The sequence below is a fragment of the Erythrolamprus reginae genome, chromosome 2, assembly GCF_031021105.1.
Source record: "Erythrolamprus reginae isolate rEryReg1 chromosome 2, rEryReg1.hap1, whole genome shotgun sequence".
Classification (NCBI taxonomy): Eukaryota; Metazoa; Chordata; class Lepidosauria; order Squamata; family Dipsadidae; genus Erythrolamprus; species Erythrolamprus reginae.
The window spans coordinates 310250318-310271264 of record NC_091951.1 but is presented as its reverse complement, the minus strand read 5'-3'; the positions used below and the strand labels follow the sequence as shown (position 1 = coordinate 310271264).

General features: G+C 37.9%; 1 protein-coding gene across 1 annotated transcript in view; it reads right to left on the bottom strand.

Annotated features, from left to right (window-relative positions):
• EDIL3 (EGF like repeats and discoidin domains 3) overlaps window positions 1-20614 on the bottom strand; it is a 322466-nt gene extending 301852 nt beyond the window's left edge. The window contains exon 1 of the mRNA XM_070743064.1: window positions 19935-20614. Within this exon, the coding sequence (XP_070599165.1) occupies window positions 19935-20001 (67 nt within the window). The 5' untranslated portion in view covers window positions 20002-20614. The remainder of the gene's footprint in view (window positions 1-19934) is intronic.
• Window positions 20615-20947: the final 333 nt, after the last annotated feature.

Genomic DNA, 20947 nt, shown 5'->3' with positions numbered 1-20947 from the left:
CTGCAGTATATTTTTCAATTGCAAATGGTGCAAGGTAGCAATTCAGCCAAACCAAATAAGGATTTTATTCATAAAATTTTATTTTTGCTGCTGAATACTGGCATGTTTGTCTCACTCTTATAGGTTTCAGTGACCATTTGATGCTAATGTGCTTCTTCCAAATTGTGATTCACCATTCTCAGACTCCTGGGACAAAATAATATTTAACTATTGTTGCATTTTCTTTATTAAATTCATTGCCCATTCAATAGGGGCAAGTGACTAAACTCTGCAACCATTATAGTTTGTTTGTTTGTTTGTTTGTTTGTTTGTTCATTCAATTTCTATGCCGCCCCACTCCCTAGGGACTATGGGCGGCTCACAACCACAAATATAACATCCAAATAATACTAAAAACCTATAAAACAGTTTAAAAGCAATTAACATAAAACAATGAAACCCATGCATACCATTTATGGCCGGATCTCAATGGTTACCATCATCAGATCAACGGTCCCAGGTTTGCTGGCATACCCAGTAACTTATTGTATTTTTCTTTTATGTGAGTTTCCTGTATGCAAATTATGTCCAAGTTTTGTTTCCCCACATCCGACAGCACACATTTCTTCTTTATTGTACAATTGAGACCATTTATAAACCGTTGATTTCATTAAAAGCAAGATACAGTACATTGAAACAAAATAGAGATTAAAACAATTATTTGTATTTTCTCTCATATAACTTATGACTAAGAACACCAAGCTTTTCTCGTGATTCAATCCCTTAGATCAGGGCTGTCATGGTCCACAGGCCAGATGTGTAATGATACATCACGATTACTCCATGACAACACAAGTTTTACACCCCTGCCTTAGATCATGGGTGTCCACTTTTTTGGCCTGGGCCGTACTGAGTAAAGAGTAATTGGTGTGGGCCACATATAAAGTATATACCGTAATATAATTAACGTATATAAATCAAATAATAATGTTAAAAATCTATGTGACCTGCAGCTGCAAGTCAGACATGCCTGCCTTAAATGCATTAAAGTTATCCCTTTTGTCCAATTATTCCCATTCATTCCTGGTATTTCAGTGCAAATATTTTACTATGTTCACGCCTTCAGTCAGTAATAATATAAAAATGTATGGATTAAATATTTCTGCAACCTATACAGATCATTATAATATAATTACTGTTTCAGCATCCTGAGCAACAACAGATATTGTTTTAAAAAAGCAGTTCTTAATGTCTCTAGAACAAGTGAAAAAATAATAATCTGATCTCTCCCTTTCCCCTCTTTCTCTATCTATAAAAAAGAATGCAAGCCAAGCACTTTAGTGTTCAAGTAAACAAACAGCAGACTCAAAATTGCTGCCACCTACACGGACACTTGTAACACAATCATGACTCTAGCCCAAGAAAGAATGGTTTTTACAGGAATCTATTTCTAATATAGTTGCACTTTGTCAAGCCCCGTTCTTGTGTCTATATTTTTTAACCTTATTTTTTTACTTTCTTTTGTAAGGGACATTACAGAATAAACCTTCACCCTCTTGTTATTAGAGGGATGTATTTTTCTAAACTTTTATGAGAACAAAACTATACACTGAATCAAGAAAAGATGCACACTTATTTTTGAATGATGGGCTCAGAACAGGTTCTGAGATGAACAAAGATGGATGGTATATGGCTCTCCAGATGTTGTTAAACTGAACTCCCATTAAATCTAGCAACATACCTAATGAAGGGGAAATATGAGTGATGCAGGTGACTCACCCCCTGCACTAGAATAATAAAGCAATTTCAAGAAACATCATAAATGATGACAGGAATTGGGTCTCAATAGTGAAGCATGACTATTTAACATATGGCCTTGGAAGATATAGCTGGCTCTGTTCCAGGTAGCAAAACATTTTCAGTTGACACTAGAAAGCCCTAAGGAATCAGCATTCACAAACCAAGTTGTTGCTTGAAAAATCAGCAAGCTCATCTCTATAAAACCAAGAAGTACCTTACAAAGAGATATGGCTATGGTACAAAATCAAGAGTTTAAGAGATATTTTGATATAATAAAAAATATGGATATTGATGAAATAAAACCACAAAAAAGCAGTATTTCAGCAATACCAAGTGTTATTTTATATGACCACATTCAACATTTCTGTTTTCTCTATATATATATTGGTATTGATTTATGCAGCATCCTCATCACCATACCCTACACATATTAAACAAACAACAAGCAAACAAAGAGTTTAAATCTACAGAAAGCAACCACCTCTGTGATGATTGGTCTAATAAAGTACATTTACTGAACCGAAGAAAGTTCGTGTTCATTTTTTCCTACATAATTACTTGATGAGGCCTCTCTTGCTGACTGTGCATATAGGTGAGGTGTAGTAGTCTTAGCCCATTGCACTGCGTCAAAAATAGATGCCTATTTGCTGGAACAAAGGCTGGAGAGGACTGAGATACAGAAGGTCACATTGCATAGTGTGCTAAGAACATAACATTTAACATAGCTATGTGAGATCAATACACAGGGTTGCTTTTATCCCATCAATCATTTCTGCTACAGAATGTCATGCAATAAAATATGGATTATTCCATACACAATTAATACTTCCATCCAGTGTGACAAGCAGGCATAAAAATGATGCCTTTCCTTTTCAAGATATAATTCACCTAGTGGAGTCAAAAGCCAATACCTTTGTTTTCAATATATTAAATTTGTGATCAAATAGAGTTCTTCTAGAAGGAATTTGATGGAGTTTGATTTATTTTATATTTTTAAGAGATTCCTATCTTGACAAAGACTTGAACCAAAATGTAAACTAAAATGAAAACTGTTGCAAGAGGCATCAATGTGTATGGCGTTGTGTGTTATATATGCTCTTATACATATACCTATCTATAGGCATACATATGAAGATATTTATTTTTAAAAAATACCAAGTACAGTAATACCTCATGATACGAACTTAATTGGTGCAAGGAGGAGGTTCGTAAGACGAAAGGTTCGTAAGATGAAACATTGTTTCCCATAGGAAACAATGTAAAGTCAATTAATCCGTGCAACCAAACCCCCCCCCGCCAAAAAACGGCTTTTGGCAACTGCTGGGAAGCCGCGCGGCTGTTTTAAAAGGTGACAGCCGGCCTGGGGGGCTTCCCAGCACCCCCCGAACCCGGGTTCAGGATTCGGGGGGGCTGGGAAGCCCCCCAGGCCGGCTGCGACCTTTTAAAACAGCCGCGCCGCTTCCCAGCTGTCTCCTGAAGCCAAACGGCAAAGCCGAACTTCCGCATTCGGCTTCGGGAGACAGCTGGGAAGCGGCGCGGCTGTTTTAAAAGGTGACAGCCGGGCTGGGGGGCTTCCCAGCAACCTCCCGAACCGAACCCGGGGTTCAAAAAATTTTGCCTCTTCTTACAAACTTTGTTCAAGTTACGAACTAGCGTTCGGGAGGCTTCTGGGAAGCCCCGCCGCCCGGCTGTCACCTTTTAAAACAGCCGCGCAGCTTTCCAGCAGTCTCCGAACGCCGGTTCGTAACTCGAAAAAAATTCGTAAGAGGCAAAATTTTTCTGAACCCCGGGTTCATATCACGAGTTGTTCGTAAGACGAGGGGTTCGTATCTTGAGGTACCACTGTACATTATCTTGAATATGATTAAATCATCTTAATCTTTTGATATAAAACAGAAATTCAATGAAAGTTCTCGGTATCCCTTCTGTAGTGTCTTGATTCAGTATTTCTCACTTCATAACAAATTTTTTTAACCAAGTTTCATTTTCATGGCCTTAAAAGTATAGATTTCCATGTTATATACAAACAAGTAGGCTTGATTTACAATGGCATAGATTTTTGTGGTGTTTAAAGTCCTACATGTCATGAGCTTATTTATTTGAGGGACAGCTTTTCTCAATCACATTTACTAGTTCCATCAGGTTAGAAAGAAGTGTCAACTGAAAGGACTTTCTGCTACTTCACCCACCCTCTGAAACATCATCTACCTCAGATCACATTGGCCCCAAATCTTTGGGCCTTCGGGAAGGATCTGAAAACATGGCTTTGCCTTCCTAACTGGGAATTCAATAAATGTGGTAAGAAGCTACAAAGTAGTTACATTGCTGGTAAAACAAGTGTGGTCTCGCACTATTTTGGGGTTTTACGGTTTGTAATAATTTTTAAAATTGTTTTTAATGATTTTTGTGCTTGCTATATGTTTTTGGCTGTTTTGCTGCTACACTTTTATATGCTGCCCAGATTGATACATAAGAAATATGCATAAATTTACCAAATAAAAACAATAGAATATTTTAAAACATAGCTTTTTCAAAATTTCTATGCCACAATGGAAAGTGGAACCATCCAAAAGTAAGCATATGTCTTTAGTTATACATTGGTACCTCTACTTACAACTTAATTCATTTTGTGACCAGGTTCTTAAGTAGAAAAGTTTGTAAGAAGAAGCAATTTTTCCCATAGGAAGCAATGTAAAAGCAAATAAAGTGTGAGATTGGGGAAACCACAGGGAGGGTGGAGGCCCTGTTTCCTCGCAGGAGATTCCTAGAGAGGCTTCTCCCCGCCTTTTCTGGCCCTGTTTCCCCTCAGGAGATTCCTAAAGAGGCCCCACAAAGGCTTCTGCCCACCTTTTCTAGTTACAGTTTCGGAGGGTCAGGTTTGTAAATGGAAAATGGTTCTTGAGAAGAGGCAAAAAAAACTTGAACACCCGGTTCTTATTGAGAAAACTCTGCAAGCAGAGGCGTTTGTAGGTAGAGTTACCACTGTACTATATATGAATTTATTTAATCTCCTTTATGTGGTCACTTTCCAGGGATGCAATGGACTCTAGAGACGAAGGAAAAAAATGTAACGACATCTTTATAGAGCTGGTTATTGGAAAAAATGAAGTGGACCCAGATATTACATTGGGGCAGGGACTTTATATTTTAGAACAAATAAGAAGTAGAGTGTGATAAACAAGTGTTGCTGAAAAGTTTAAAAAAGGAGGATAGATTTGTTCCTTAATTATCCAACTCAGGAGCCATTTGGCGGGTGTCATACTTGCTGAATAGTCAAAAAGCATTACATGGCCATGTAAAAGATATCAGTGCAATATCTGCCAGTAAAAATCTTTTTAGTTGATCAGTAATGACCACCACTACCTTCCATATTTTCTCATAAGCTACCACTGTACTCAGACTAGAAAGTGAGAAACTGTATTTAGGCATGAAAGCTGGCTGGATGACCAGTCTCTCTTATCCAAACACACCTCACAGGGTTGTTCTTGTTATGGAGAAAATAAGAGAATGAAGATGTGTTTGGATATGTTTGCTACCTTGAATTATTTGTAAAGATAATAAATATGGGGAAACAAATACACACACACACACACACACACACACACAAGATTTTAATTTCCACATGTATGTCAGTTAAAAACCCACAATTTTAGACTACAAAAAGATTACATATTTAGAAAGGCTTTGAGGAGATTCATGAAGATTAGATTATAGAATGTTTAACATGATAGTGTTGGAAATTTTATTTACTTGAGGAAAGGAGCGACACATCAAGGAAGATGACAACAGTAATTAATTAATATAGCTATTGTGAGGCATGAAAAACAACCAGATGTTTAGTTAAATCTAATACAATGATACCTCGTCTTACGAACTTAATTGGTTCCAGGACGAGGTTTATAAGGTGAAAAGTTTGTAAGATGAAACAATGTTTCCAATAGGAATCAGCGGAAAAGCAATTAATGCATGCAAGCCCAAAACTCACCCCTTTTATCAGCCGAAGCGCCCGTTTTTGCGCTGCTGGGATTCCCCTGAGGCTCCCCTCCATGGGAAACCCCACCTCCGGACTTCCGTGTTTTTCTGATGCTGCAGGGGATCCCAGCAGGGGAATACCAGCAGCGCAAAAATGGGTGCTTTGCTGGTAACGGAAGTCCGGAGGTGGGGTTTCCCAGCGAGGGGAGCCTCAGCGAAATTGCAGCATCGCAAAAACACAGAAGTCCTTGAAACCCCACCACCAGACTTCCATGTTTTTGTGATGCTGCGATTTCGCTGAGGCTCCCCTCGCTGTGAAACCTCACCTCCGGACTTCCGTTGCCAGCGAAGCGCCCGTTTTTGCGCTGCTGGGATTCCCATGCAGCATCGCAAAAACACAGAAGTCCGGAGGTGGAGGGGAGCCTCAGGGAAATCCTAGCAGCGCAAAAACGGGCGCTTCGCTGGCAACAGAAGTCTGGAGGTGGGCATCCCAGTGACGGCGGCTTGGGTTTGTAAGGTGAAAATAGTTTGGAAGAAGAGGCAAAAAAATCTTAAACCCCGAATTTGTATCTCAAAAAGTTTGTATGTTGAGGGGTTTGTAAGATGAGGTATCACTGTACTTACTATGGTGCTCAAGAAGTACATATTGACATGAAATGAAATAATGAATCTTCTTCCAAGATCTATTTGCCAGAATCACATGGACAAAGCTTGAGCTGAATCAAATCTAAAAACTAGATGTGCAAAAAAATAAAAATAAATGAAATTTCCAGCTTCACAAAAACTTTAGTTTAAACCACATGAATTGATTTTATGAGTGTGGCTTGTTTGATGCTAAAAAGGCAACAAATCAATTGAATTGGACTTTTATTTGAAAAAATGTAGTCATTTACTACATTATTGTCTAAGATTTACTGTTTCATTTTACAGGTACCCGTTAGGAAGTTAAGAAAGGAGAAGATTTAACTTAGTTAATTAATTATTACAAAATGACTGTCTCTTCATTGTACGATCCAATGATCATTAAGTTATTTTCATTTTCATTTTCTCCCTTAACCACAATATTACCACAGCTATTAAGTTCCTTGCTTTATCAGTAAATCCCTGTCCCCTATCTCTCAGCAGCTTTCAAAATCAAAGGATCTTAAAATCCCTTCATATATATAAGAAGAGTGCTTATTTTTAACAGGTTTTTATATAAAGAAAATCAAGATATGATATAAATTATGATACATTATAGCACAATTAGCTAGATATTTTGTATTCGGCAAAGGTAGATTTTTATCCACCTATTGAGGCATTCCCAACAACATGAGATTGTTTGACGGTATTATAGATGATCATCACAGGATGTAAACTGTTCCAAGTACCAACTGCCTTTTGCTATTAACTCATTTTAATAAACACTGATTATTATAACCCTAAACTGTATTAGTTGTTCTTTTATGTTCTGTGTTCCTCTGTGAATTCCTTTAGGGGGAAAAATGATAAAAATAAATAGGAGCATTCCAGAACGCTAACGATTTGGATATTAAATAAAAATATCAAGTCAAGAATATAAAAAGGCAAAATTAAAAACAATACTAAATAAAATATGTAAATAAATACATATATAATACAAGTACAATTTAAAACATCAATACATTTTTTTCCATTTTTTAAAAAAAATATTTAACCAAATAGATTAAGTTGGTGGACATGAAAGAAGGAAGACATTTTTAATTTTATATACATTACATATACAAGGAAAATAGAATAACAATCACATGATCAAATAGTGACTGAGGAATGAAAATTTGATAGATGAGAAAATGTTAAAGAAAAGAGTGCAAAGCTGGCAAGTTGTAGAGAACTGAATGAAAGATGAAAAGTTCCAATAAAGTGAAGTTTTTGCATTACTTTTTGAATTCTATTCAAGATAGCTAAGATAGAAGATAGTAATTACTCTGAATTTCAAGTTGCCCATGTGCAACAGTAATATTCAGAATTTTACTGGGAGCAGAAGAAATATGAGGTGAAGAATTATAATTGAATGGCAGAACATGTGTCTTGCATATAGAAAAACCTCTGATTATCTAACTAGCACTTCTAGAATCTCAATAACATGGCTGCAAAAGACGTGAACAGAGGAAGTTGGAAAATTGCTGCTAGTGAGAATAGAGAATACTGATTAGATGCTCAGATTCAGTATAAAGCAACTTCAAATGTAATGGCAGCTTTTGAAAAACAGATGTCACTTAGTTGAAATTTAGAGAAAATCTTTTAGCTAATCTTTACAGCCACCCGTCGGATTAAAGTCAATGAATCTTTTCAGGTATATAATATAGGATGAAGAAGAAATCAGCAGTGGCATTGCCTATGTTTTAAACTGTGTCATTCTTGGAACAGGTTTTTTTTAATGTTATTGTAATGGTGTTTTTAGCCTAGCCCCTATTCTAGGATTGCCGTGATCTTAATGCTTCTCCATTAGGCAAGGCTAATTACTTTCAAAACAACATGAAGGCTTTTACTTTACATGTAACTATGTGAGATTTTCAAAAGCAAGACATAAATAATATTTTGTTTCCTGCATAATCTAATTCAAGTAGGGAAAAGCATTTGCATTAATGGCATAAGGTCAAAGTAAAAAGCAAAGGATGCTATTTTTCACTGTAATCTTGGCAACAACCTTTCTGAAAGACTGCTCTTGTCACCCTTCACCTTTATATTATTTCTCTTATGAATTTTGAATTAGCTTTGATTTGATGTAATTGTTTTCTTTCCTGAAGACATCTAAATAGAATGTACCTACTTTGTATCTCTATTGCATTTTCTCTGATTACTGCAAAATCCTCAAAAATGCTGTTCCACAGACCAGCTATTTTTGAAAACTTTTAAAAGGTTTTAAAAGGGGAAAAGGATTTGATGGAAAATGTATTGTAATAATTTATTTCCATTCCTGTTTACACAGGAATAATTAGGACAAAGAAATTGCAAATTTATCCTGTTAACTACTGGTGATTTTCTGGACAAGTCCCTGTAATTTTCTTGACAAAATTTCAGCGGCAACTTACCACTGATTTTTTCCTAAGGTATGACTAGCCAAAGGTCAGTTTTGTGACCAAGGTAGGACTTGAACTCACCATCTCCCAATGTCTAGTCTGGTGTCTTTGATTATATCTTAATTTCCGAATTAGAAAAAGAAGGGTATGCATGCATCCTTGATCAAACATAAATTCTTGGTCCATTCCTCACATTCTATTCCAACCAATGAAGAAAACTAAAACAAATAGAAAGCTCAGGATAAATTGGCAGGCATAATTTTAATTTACAGTAAATAGAGTAAGGAAGAATACTACAGATCAATATTCAATTCAATTCAATTCAATTTATTAGATTTGTATGCCGCCCCTCTCCGAAGACTAATTGCATCTCCAGAAATATTTGTTCTATAATGGCATGAGTGGAGGTAGTGGTAGTGTTCTATGATTGATAGTATTTCTTTTGAAACTATTAGCAAACATGTAATGGATATAAAATCTGAAAAAGTCATTCTCTCACCACTAGCCTGCTCCCTGTATTCCACTAGCATTTAGAATAATTCTCAGATTAGCAATTTTTACTTTTGAAAGAAGCTATTATTTGGTTATTCTATAGTAGAGTTATATAGAAAAGTCACTCCTTTATCCGTTCTGTATAAAAAGGCTATTCCTATATTTCACCTTTTTCAAGCAATGAATGAAAATTGACATTCACATTCTCTAAAGAAGGCTGTTGAGTTTTTTTATAATCCTCAGAGAGAAGTGATTTTTTGCTGCACCCAAAACAAATAAAATACATTGAAATATGCAGGTATTAAATGTTGGTAGGAATGGAAAGGGTGGAAAGCAAGGAAGTCAAAACAAGCAGGATGATGGTCTTACCAATACAAACCGAGTTGCCACCCTTTTATATATGTGTTGTCATTGCATGCACATACAAAGGGGCAGGATTTGTTAAAGCTTTCTTGACTGCCATTTTGCCCATTATGATCTTCACTTGCAATAGTCCACGGAGAGGGGCACATATAAATAAAACAAACAAATAAATAAATAGTGCTATTACTCAGAAAGAAAAAGTAGAAACAAAGAATAGAGTTTGTAAAATTTGCTGAGTGGTAATAATTTAATATTATCTTGCAAATGTAGGCTCAAGACACCTTTCACTGTTATATGCATACTGCAAAAATCAGGGGAAGGTTGAGAAGATTGTGGTTTATAATATTTCTGCAGTAAATGAAACACCATTTTGTTCTTTTGTAAGTGCTGTGCTTAACATTGGGAAAATTATGCAAATGAGATGCAATTGTATTTTACTTTTTTAAATTTACTTTTTTAATTCCAAATAGAGGTGACGAAATTAGTGTAAAGTGGTCCAGCTATCCAATATCTTGTGCGCTGTATTTTGGTTTAGGGGTATATAACTGTGCAGAAAGCAAAACTGATTAGAGTAGCAGCAACATAGCATATTAAACTGGGTTTTTGCAATACATAAACATACACAAACACATACTGCTGATCAATGTTGTAAGTTCCTTTCTTATACCTGTCTCGTGGGGTCTCTTTTCTACAAGGCAGAACTTAGCTATGATTACTTTTTCTTGCAACTTATAAATTGCTATCTTGACTTTGATTACATTTTTCTCCTAAAGTGGGAATTACATTCTAATGAACTGTAACTATTATCTCCTGCCCACACTACATAGGATCTCTCCTACTGACTCTGAGGCTATTCTCTACATTCTGTAATGATCATCAGCATTCACAGAATAAAGAGAATCATAGTGATAGGATCTGCTTTACTCTCAAATACAACTTTTAGCTTTCCCCAGTCAGGCTGAATAGGATTTCAGCTGAAATTCTGGAGAGTAATCAATATACGGTAGTACAGGTAAGTCTCTGAATTTATATAAGGCAGCTTCCTATACTCCTTTTGTAGAACATATGACATCTTTGGTAACAATTCCTCTAAATTTTCAAATTGTTAAGGGAAGAGAAGAATATACCATAAATACAAGAAAAATGATTTGTCTGTTATAGCAGAATACATTATGTGTACAAATGAGAGTGATATCTACCACTGCAGTTATGATTCAACTCCAGAAAATTCCTGTGAGTGCCTATGGGCAAGACATTCATGCTGAGTATGTACGTTCCACTGTGTATAAAGACTCAAAAATACATTTTGTGTTTCTCTGTGTAGTTGTTGGGAATGCAGAATAATAAAATGGATTTCAATGACTTCTCAATTCAACTCCAGAGTACTCATTTTACTTGAAGCAAAAGCATTACGCATTTATGATTAACGCATACAAGAACCTTATGTTCTTTGTTAAATTCCTGAGAAAGAGCACTTGGTGATTCTTTTGCATAAGAATGGCCACCTCAAACTAATGATATTTATCTCAAACCCCAGTTTAAGGGGGTTCTCTAGCTTTACAAAGTTTTGAAGGTATATTTTTTTTAAACAATCTTGAAGTGAAGTCCTTAGAAATTCTGTGCAACCTTAGCAATCCTTCAGTTCAACTGCTTTTTTAAAAAAGAAAAAGGTTTAAATTATTTACCATGTTCTTATTTTTTTTCTAAACACGGTGAGTCAGCTGTCAACACTCTACATGATTATAATAGTGAAAGACAGAAGATGGTGCAGTTTACAATGTACTGCTAATTCAACTTGGCACTTGGTAGCAAGACTTCCTTGACTGCTTCCTATCTACCACACATCATATGTTTTATTACAAAGTCTGGGTGCTATATTATCCTCTTCTGGAAAAGTCTTTATCAGAGAATAAACTCAAACCTTCACTCAGAAACCCAATGAGATCAACTAGTTCTATGACTTCCTGAATCTAATGTTGAATTTATTGATTTTTAAAATTCAATTTCTAAAGCTACTTATCTCAGTCAATGGCTCTGGGTAGCTTTCAATTCCAAAACTCTAAAATCAATTGTAACAATGAAAGCATTTTAAAAGAATAAAGACATCCAAAATAAATATAAACAGCATCCAAGATAGCCAGTTAACAGCAAAACCAACAAATGGGGACTAACTTAACACATTCAGTGTCCAGGCTCAGGAACACAGCTAAGTTTTTAAAGCCTTATGAAACGCCAATAGGCATTAATCTCCAGAGAGAGCACATTCCACAGAGCAAGGTCTATTGCAGAAAATGTCTAACTTCTAGTCTCTGACAGCAAATATCTTTCAGCTGATGGAATCTGAAGCATACACAATTTTAATGTCTGGAATCCTTAGAAGACTCTTGAAGTTCTATGTTAGGATCTGTGTCCTGACCTAAAACTTCATGGGTCTGGGAGTCATCTAATGAAGGTAGAGCAGATAGTAAGAGTGAGGGTTTATTACTTACTCGACCTGGAAATATTTCTCATTTTCTCTAAGTTGTCCTGCTTGCCCATAAATAAATAAATGCCTTTTACCAATGCTTCAGATTCTAGATTCAGTTTCTAACAGAAAAAGAGCAATATCTGTAAATTGACATAACTGATCATGCTTTCCTGGGTAAGTTTAAGTTCTTATGCTGGAATTCTAACACTTAACCATTGGGTTGTTTCTGCATTAAGCTTTTGTTGTTTTTGTGTTTCCTTTGGCCATGGCTGGTTTCCTGACCTTGCATTCAATTGATTGTAAAATGTTGGGGTCTATCTTTGTACATTCCTGTAAAACAATATTCTATCATCACTGTAGATTAATTTTTATTTTCCAACTCGTGTTCCTTTATTCCCCATTTACAGTAAGCAAAAGCATTTTCAATGCTTTTAAAAGAGAATGATGTACTAGTCAGATTTACTGTTGATTATATACATTTTGCTAAGATAGCAATCCACTAAATTGATAAAACAGAAAATAGTTTTTTAAAGTAATGAAACATATACTTGATTCTTTCAAACAGCTAGATGAGAATGTACCTAAGAAACTAAAGCTTTATGAAAAGCACTAATTAATTTAGTAAGAAGGAACACATAATACCAGGACATCATGCTATATAATATTTGGATTGAAACATGAGTCACAAAAGTGACAGCTTATGAAATAATAGCTAAAACCCATCATCTACAAAGAATTACAGAAACCTAAGTGAGAAAAGAAGTAGTAGTTTATTTCTCATTTTTGATCATCGATGGAGGGTATTCCAAGCTTTACATAAAAAATGATTTCCCAAAATTTAAATATTAATTATTAAATTATTGTCTTTTAAAGGTTTATTAAAGAAAAAAGTTATAGAATTAATTTCATAAATACAAAGATAAATAATTTGATTAAATATTTAACTGAATACTTAAAATATAGCTATATCTATAATAAGAGACATTTCATAATGCAATAACAATTAGAATAGTTGAATCAAACTGAGAAGCAGCAGGAACTATCAAAATACATAGGGTGGCCACACGGAAAAGTAAAAGTACTTACTTTTAAATAATTATTAGATACAGTGGTACCTCAAGATACGAACACCTCGTCTTACGAACAACTCGAGATACGAACCCGGGGTTCAGAAAAAAATTGCCTCTTCTTACGAACTTTTTTCGAGTTACGAACGCCAAACCCGAACTTCCGGGTTCGGCGTTCGGGAGGCTGCTGGGAAGCCCCCCGGCAGTTTTAAAAGGTGACAGCCGGGCGGCGGGGCTTCCCAGCAGCCTCCGAACGCCGAACCCGGAAGTTCAGGTTTGGCGTTCGTAACTCGAAAAAAGTTCGTAAGAAGAGGCAAATTTTTTCGGAACCGTTCGGAGGCTGCTGGGAAGCCGCGCAGCTGTTTTAAAAGGTGACAGCCGGGCTGGGGGGCTTCCCAGCAGCCTCCGAACGCTGAACGCGGAAGTTCGGGTTTGGCGTTCGATTTCGGGAGACGGCTGGGAAGCCGCCCGGCTGTTTTAAAAGGTCACAGCTGGGCTGGGGGGCTTCCCAGCAACCTCCCGAACCCCGAACTTTTGCAGAACTTCCGGGTTCGGGAGGTTGCTGGGAAGCCCCCCAGCCCGGCTGTCACCTTTTAAAACGCCTCCGCTCCGCGTGCAATGTTTAGGAGCCATCTTCCAACAAGTTTTAACAAGTTGCAAAAGTTCCAAAGCACGCTGGGATAACACCACTGATTGGCCGAGATTTCTGTCCATCAGCATTGTTGGGCGAAATTTTTGCAATGACAACGCTGATTGGCTGAGATTTCGGTGCATCAGCGTTGTCGGGCAAACTTTTTGCGATCCTAGTTTAAACATCGGTTAATCTGCTCACATCACGTTTTTTTCTTTGTTTTCTTATATATTATATAGCCTAACGAGATCATAGGCATGTACAGTATCTTGTTATTCTATAATGTAAAAAAGGAATCCTGCACTAAGGACTCTGCATTCTCAGTATACTCTGACATAATTACTGCCCTGCTAGTTATAGTATAGAACACAGATGAAGATGAAAATAAATGTTGGCATCTCCATCCATCTAAATATGCTTACTCTTTTTCTTCAAATTATTAACATTTCTGTATCACATAAACTGGAAAAAACTGAGTTTAGAGTTCCTTACTCATCCAAATTTCTATTGCATTTTGTAAGCTTATGGAAAACTAAGATAGATTTGGAAGATACCCTTCTGGCATTTCTTAGGTTGGTATTTTCAGTCATTGAAAAATGACATCATTAGCATTTAGACTTATAGCACTTCATAGTGCTTTTACAGTCCTCTAAGTAGTTTACAGAATCAGGATATTGCCCCCAACAATCTGGGTCCTCATTTTACCCACCTCAGAAGGATGGAAGGCTGAGTCAACCTTGAGCTGGTGGTGAGATTTGAACTGCTGAACTACAGCTACCAGTTAGCTGAAGTAGGTTACAGTGCTGCACTCTAACCACTGCACCACCTCAGCTCCTAGAAGACATAGAAAGTAATCTAATTTTGTGCCCTTCCTTCTGATCTGCTTGAGAAGAAAAAAAATTGTTATGATCTACTCTACTCTACGGGATGCTAATCTACAGGATGCTACAACCCCAATATAATAAAATAAATATCACTTTTATTGCTTGGCACTTTGGTTATAGAAGATACTTAGAATTAACTACTATTAGCAGGAAGCAGGAAGGTCAGTTGGGCATAGTGGTTAAAGTCACTGGGCTAGAAATTGGGAGACTGTGAGTTCTAGTCTTAGCAGACATGAAGCCATCTGGGTAACTCTGAGTCGTTATTTTAACCTAGAAAAATAAAATCAAAAAATTTCCCCAAAAAATTTGCCAGGAAATTTGCACAAATTTTCCAAGTTGTCAACAGCGCTGCCTTGCGCCTCGTTTCCTCTTCCCGCCGCCGCATTCGGAGCCCGAGAGGGGGAAAGAGAAGAATGGAGAGAGAGCCGCGCGCCGGACGCCGCTGCCGCCTCAACAGCAGCCACGGGAGGGGAGTCGAAGACCAACCGAAGGGTCAGAAAAACCAGTAAAGATTAACCTATTTGCGTAATATGTGATTTTCACTAGAAAACTATAAACAAATGTAAATCCAACACAAAGTGATATTTTGAAGAAAAAAGTTTACAAACTATCAGATAATTGTAAAAATATACCATTATTATTATTATTATTATTATTATTATTATTATTATTATTATTATTATGTATTAGATTTGTATGCCACCTTCTCCGAAAACTCGGGGTGGCTCACATTATCTAATTTTTCATGACATAATGAAAAATTGTGCCATATAATACCATTGTATTTCCTTAATTATAGCAGCAGGAGTTATAGAAACATGTTATTGTAATTTTTTTTAAAAACTTTATTTTGTAGGCATTGAAAGTTAAATGTTTTGGGGGCAAAGTTGTACTATGGATTAGCCAGAAGATACTACTGATATAGTAATTGATGATGTAGTATCAGTGACTATATTGCCACTAAAAATCAATATATCTTTTTTTGAATACTACTGAACATTAAACTTATGTTACTGTATAAACCAAACAATAACTCACACCTTATATTTTTTTCTGTTGTTGGATACTTGATGGAAGTACATTAGTAGGATTTATAAATAATTGGTTTGGTTTTTTTGCATTACTACCCTTTTTCACAGAAATAACAATAGATTCTTTAACATTCTACAGAATGTATTGTATGCATAGTATTTTAACTTCTACCCTGTACACTAATTACATAAATGTCCAACATTACTATTTTTATTTCAATATTAAATTATTTAAATTATAAAAAAATGCAAATTCTTTAGTATCTATATACAGTATTAGATGTCATTATTATGAATACTAAAACATTGCTAGCAATAGGTCTTGCAATGTATTGCCCAATAGCCACCATTGTTGTTGTTTTTACAAATATAAACACAGAAGTACACAAGAAACCCTTAATATTTGGATTTTTCTTCACTGTTTATGAAAACACCTCAAAATAAGCATTGAAGGCTAAATCTGAATTTCTGCCTATAGCTAGTTTAATATAATCAGGTGCTATAGAAAGCATCTATTCCTTATATATGGTTACAAATTTTACTTTTCACATCGCAGATCATTTTGCTTCAGCGTTCGGAATCCAGGCACAAAAACATTAAGTGTAGTAATAAATAAAATAAAATAAAAATTCTAATAAAACAAAAATCATAAATAAGGAAGTAGTAACTTACTAAGTTGGATTTATATATTAATTTAATTTTCAAAGAAATTAAAGATAAATTACTAAAATTGTAGATCCAAATTTTAGATAAGCAGATGTAGAGTTAGAAACCATACAGAAAAAATATACGGTATATATTGTAATAAAATAATTAATGCTGAAATGATCTCGCATTAAGTAAATCCACACTTTGCTTATATAATTTGCACTAAGAAGATTAACATTTTAAAAGAAAGGTAGTTTTCTTTGAAATATTCAAGAAGGGAACCTGATTTTATAATTAAGGACATTAATTAAGCCATCACTTCTAACATATATTTGGACTAGACTAGCATCATCTTGAGCAGTAGACAGAATTGGGAACTTTTTTATTATTTAAATTGCTGTTTTACAATCATAATTATACTTTTAATATTATTAAAATTCCTCAAAAGAATTTGCAGAACCTGATTACAGTATTACATTCTTTAACTATGGGGACTCCTAAACGAGTATGTAAGCACCTGAGAATAAAATTTTCTGTGACTAAGAATATCTTATACTGTATACTTTAACTGGGAGCTAGTTTATTCAATTGATTTGAGAATAAGATGGTCTTTAAAGATACAAAGTTGTCAATACCCAGGTGTTTCCTCAACTTTGAATGATTTTGATTTCAGCTATTTTTGAATGTTTTCTAGAATCCTGATAATCTTTTACAGAAATCATGCAAAGGAAAACAATTTTTGTGGCACACAGAGGCACATTTATTGTAATTCAAACCTTCATGTGCTTGGATTATTTATCAGGGTTCTTTTTTAAGAAATACTAGCATAGCAGTTGAAGAAACTGCCTGGCTAGGTGTTGTATTTTGCAACCTACTCATGAGTTATATGGGATGGACAGATGATAGATTGATGAAAAGATAAAACAGAGAAAGTCTTGAGGCAAGCTTTTTCAAAGGTCCCTCTACGACGCTGAAATGATTTATTTATTTATTAATTAGACTTAGATTTAGCCTCCTCACAGAAATTTAGCCTTGTAATCAAGGTTATCCCTCCTCTATTTGTGAATATGTGCAAATGACAAAACAAATTTTCGAAAACGCGCTGAAACTCTAGCGGGAAAAGGCAGACTTGAGCCCGTCAACCTCCCTCAGGGTTTACAGGGCATCCAAAATGAATCCAAACCCATTTACAGGCAGGGCATCCAAAGTGAAGTGTGCCTCCCACCACCACCACCTCCACGCGCGCACTCCTCCCTTTGAAGATACACACTAAAGGAAGTTCACCTCCCTAATTCGCAATGTCAGTTTTTTCGTATCAGTTCTGTCAGTCACGACGACTTTGCGTCTTCAATAAAGCGTTTTTCTCCCAAGGAATCACGAGGGGAAGCGTTCTCCTCAGCCGGACTTCCAAACCACCCCAAACGCGCCTGCGGCTGGCTATGCCCGCGAGATTCCGCCTTTAGGGAAAGCCGCCACAAAGCAGCCGAGGCGGGGAATGTTTGCGAGCGGCCGCAGTACGGAGCTCTTTACAAAACAGCGTAACGCCGGCGGGCGGTGGCTTGCTGCGGCTGCCTCCCGACGTCGGGACGAGCCTCTTCCGAGCACTTTTGCCCGACTGGGTTGGAGCGGCGCACGCTTCTTCCGCCATCTCAGGGGCGCAGGTGTCCTTTTCCCTCCCCTCCTTCCCCTCTCCCGCCTAGCGCCTTGGCGCGCGGGGAGGATCAAAGTGAAGACAAGCGAGGCTCCGTGAGGGAGCGGAGCACGTGAGGGAAGGAGAACTCTTAACCTCGCTCCCAAGAGGCAAAGAGGCCGCCCAAGAAGGCGTCTCATAATTTAGCCGCAAGGTTGCCTTTTCCTCGCGGGCCCAATATGTAGTTCGTTCCTCATCTTTCTCTCCCCCCCCCACCCCCCCCAATATCTCTACGTTTCCGGAGTAAATGTTCCTCAATTTGCCATGTTCTTCAATGTTCCTCAATTTGGTTTGAAGAACTGTGGGGGAGGGCAGATGGTGCAAGGAAATTTAGGAAAGCGAGGTTACTGATTCGCCTTCCGCCCCAAGAAACGGAACTTGAGATTTCTTTTATTTCGAGTCAGTCAGCCTCTGAGCAAAACCGTTTCTCAGCGACGGCTTATTTGCCAAGAAAACTCGCAGGACCAAATAAATGGATGTTATGAAAACGAGAGTCTCCTTTGGGAAAACAAGGGTGGGAGGGAAAAATATATTGTCTCAGGCAAAGCATTTTTTTTTTCCCGGAGAAGCCGAGCAATGAGACGGCATTTACCACCTCTTCAGTCTTTCGAGCGGAGGTAGTGGTAGAGTGTGTGGATGGGGGAATGGCGCCTTTCCCATAATTCCCCACCCCTTTAGATACGCGCAGTTGTTTCAAAGCTGGCCAAACTTAATGCCAATCTTTACTTCGCTTTCTTTCTCTTTTCTTCTTCCAGTGATTGCCTTGCTAGTCATCCTTCCAAAGCCCCTTTTTTTTGCTATAGCGTTTCCTCGACCTCTGGAAGTCGCGCCTCCCAACTTTTTAAAGCGCTTTGGGTAAGGAGGAATCCATGTAAGGCACGGAATATGTAAAAGATGTCTGTCTTCCTTCCTCATCGGATAATATATGTACGTATATATATTCATTACCAGCAAAAATACGTTACATACACACACCACACAAACCACGCACCCACACACATATACTAGTCTCCCTTCATTTACATTATCTGCAAAATATGTTACACATTTTTATGTGGCAATGTGTATGTATGTGTGTACACACACACACACACACACACACACATAATCCACCCATCCATCTGCTGATCCATTGGAGACACAAAATTAATACTCGAATCTCTTAATCTTCCTGAGTGCAACTGATAAATTCAGGGGGCTACGAAGTTTTACCCCTCCTCCATCTCTGCACCTTACACTCTAAGGGTGCCCTATTTAAGACAGGAGGTGGTTTAGCAAAAGTGTTAGTTACTGAAGCCTCTAACTGGTACTTCTAACTGATTTGTATATCACGAGATATTTCGCACCCAGTCCATGTGATTTATTTTTTTTTAAAGAGAGTTATTAAGAGAGAAGGATGATTGCTCGCTCGCTCTCTCGCTCTCTCTCTCTCTCACACACACACACACACAAAATTTCTGCTTCATTATCAATATTGTCAAACTGCTTATCTGGATTAAACAGAACCCTTCCCTGCATTCCTGAAGCTCCCATTGCTAAACGGAACATGTCTGCGGGTGGATGACACATAATCTGATTAAGGCAAATAAATACATACAAGAAGACACCCACGTTCAGGCAGCTCTGAATTATTCAGCGTTCTGTTGCAAGGCACGTCCCTCCACCCTCCTTTCGCCTCCCCACAAGATTTCCCGCATTAATTTACTTTCCTGTCGACTTTGAGATTACTTTTTGGGGGAAGAAAATCCACTTGGCTGCTGCTTTTCCCCAGAGCCTGATCGCCACCTTCCCTCTTCTGGCCATCTAACCCGCTAATCCCTACGAACCGCACCGCCACAGTCACCAGCCCCCCCCCCCCGACCTCCTCACCTTTGGCGAACGAAGGGGGTTCGAGACTCAAGCACAACAGGAACCAGGCGGCTACCCAGCGGCTCATGATCCTTGGATCTCCCAAGGGACGATCCCAAGTAGATGGAAAAAAAGAGGCGTGAGTTTAGCGCAGGCAAAAAGGAAGGCGGCAGGCTGGAAGAGAGCGCCCTCCTATCTAGCCACTTGGCGATTAAAAGCTATTTCTTGACATTATTTTTAGTCGAATGAAAATCTTTCTGCCCTGTGGACCAAGAAAGGGGGAAAACTCTCCTTTTCCTCCTTTTCTAGCGCTCTTTTCTCCCCTTTCCTAGTAAGATTCTGCGCCTCGCCTATCATTAAAGAGGAGATCTGAGAGACCCAAGCGCAATTGGGAAAGCGCCACGAGCCTACTCGCCGCTCGCAGAGACAAGTGTTGGTAGGCGTGTGCGGGCGGGAGAAGGAGAAAAGAGGCGAGCCTGGCTCTCTTCCCTTCCGCCTGCCGTGACAGCCTCTTGACTGGCTGCTCCCGCCGCCGCCGCCGCCTCCGGGAAGAGAACAATGAAGAGAGAGCAAGGGGGGAGCTAGAAGAAAAGGCTGTGCTGGCTGGAAAGCGTACTGTATACAAACAGAGGCGGCGTGCCTCTGTCGGAGATGGGAGCCGTCCTCCTCCGTTCTGAGCTCTTCTTCCCCTCCGCTCCTCCTTTCAGTCAGGCAGCTGCTTCTGATGGAGAGAAGCGGAAAGGACTCGGGACACACCCAGCCTTCTGATTGGTTCATATTTTTTTTCTCTGCGGGGAGGGCAGAGGGGAAGGAATTGGAAGGCTTGAAGTTGTCAAAAAGCCCTTGGTGTATTATTGGTAGTCAAACCCACACAATCTTGCATCTCCAAACTGGCACACACCCCCAATGGAATGACAAACACTTTAGTAAACGTCCAGAGATACTTTGCTAGAAGAGCCCTCAACTCTTCCACTCGCAACAGAATACCTTATGCAACTAGATTGATAATCCTAGGTTTAGAAAGCTTAGAACTA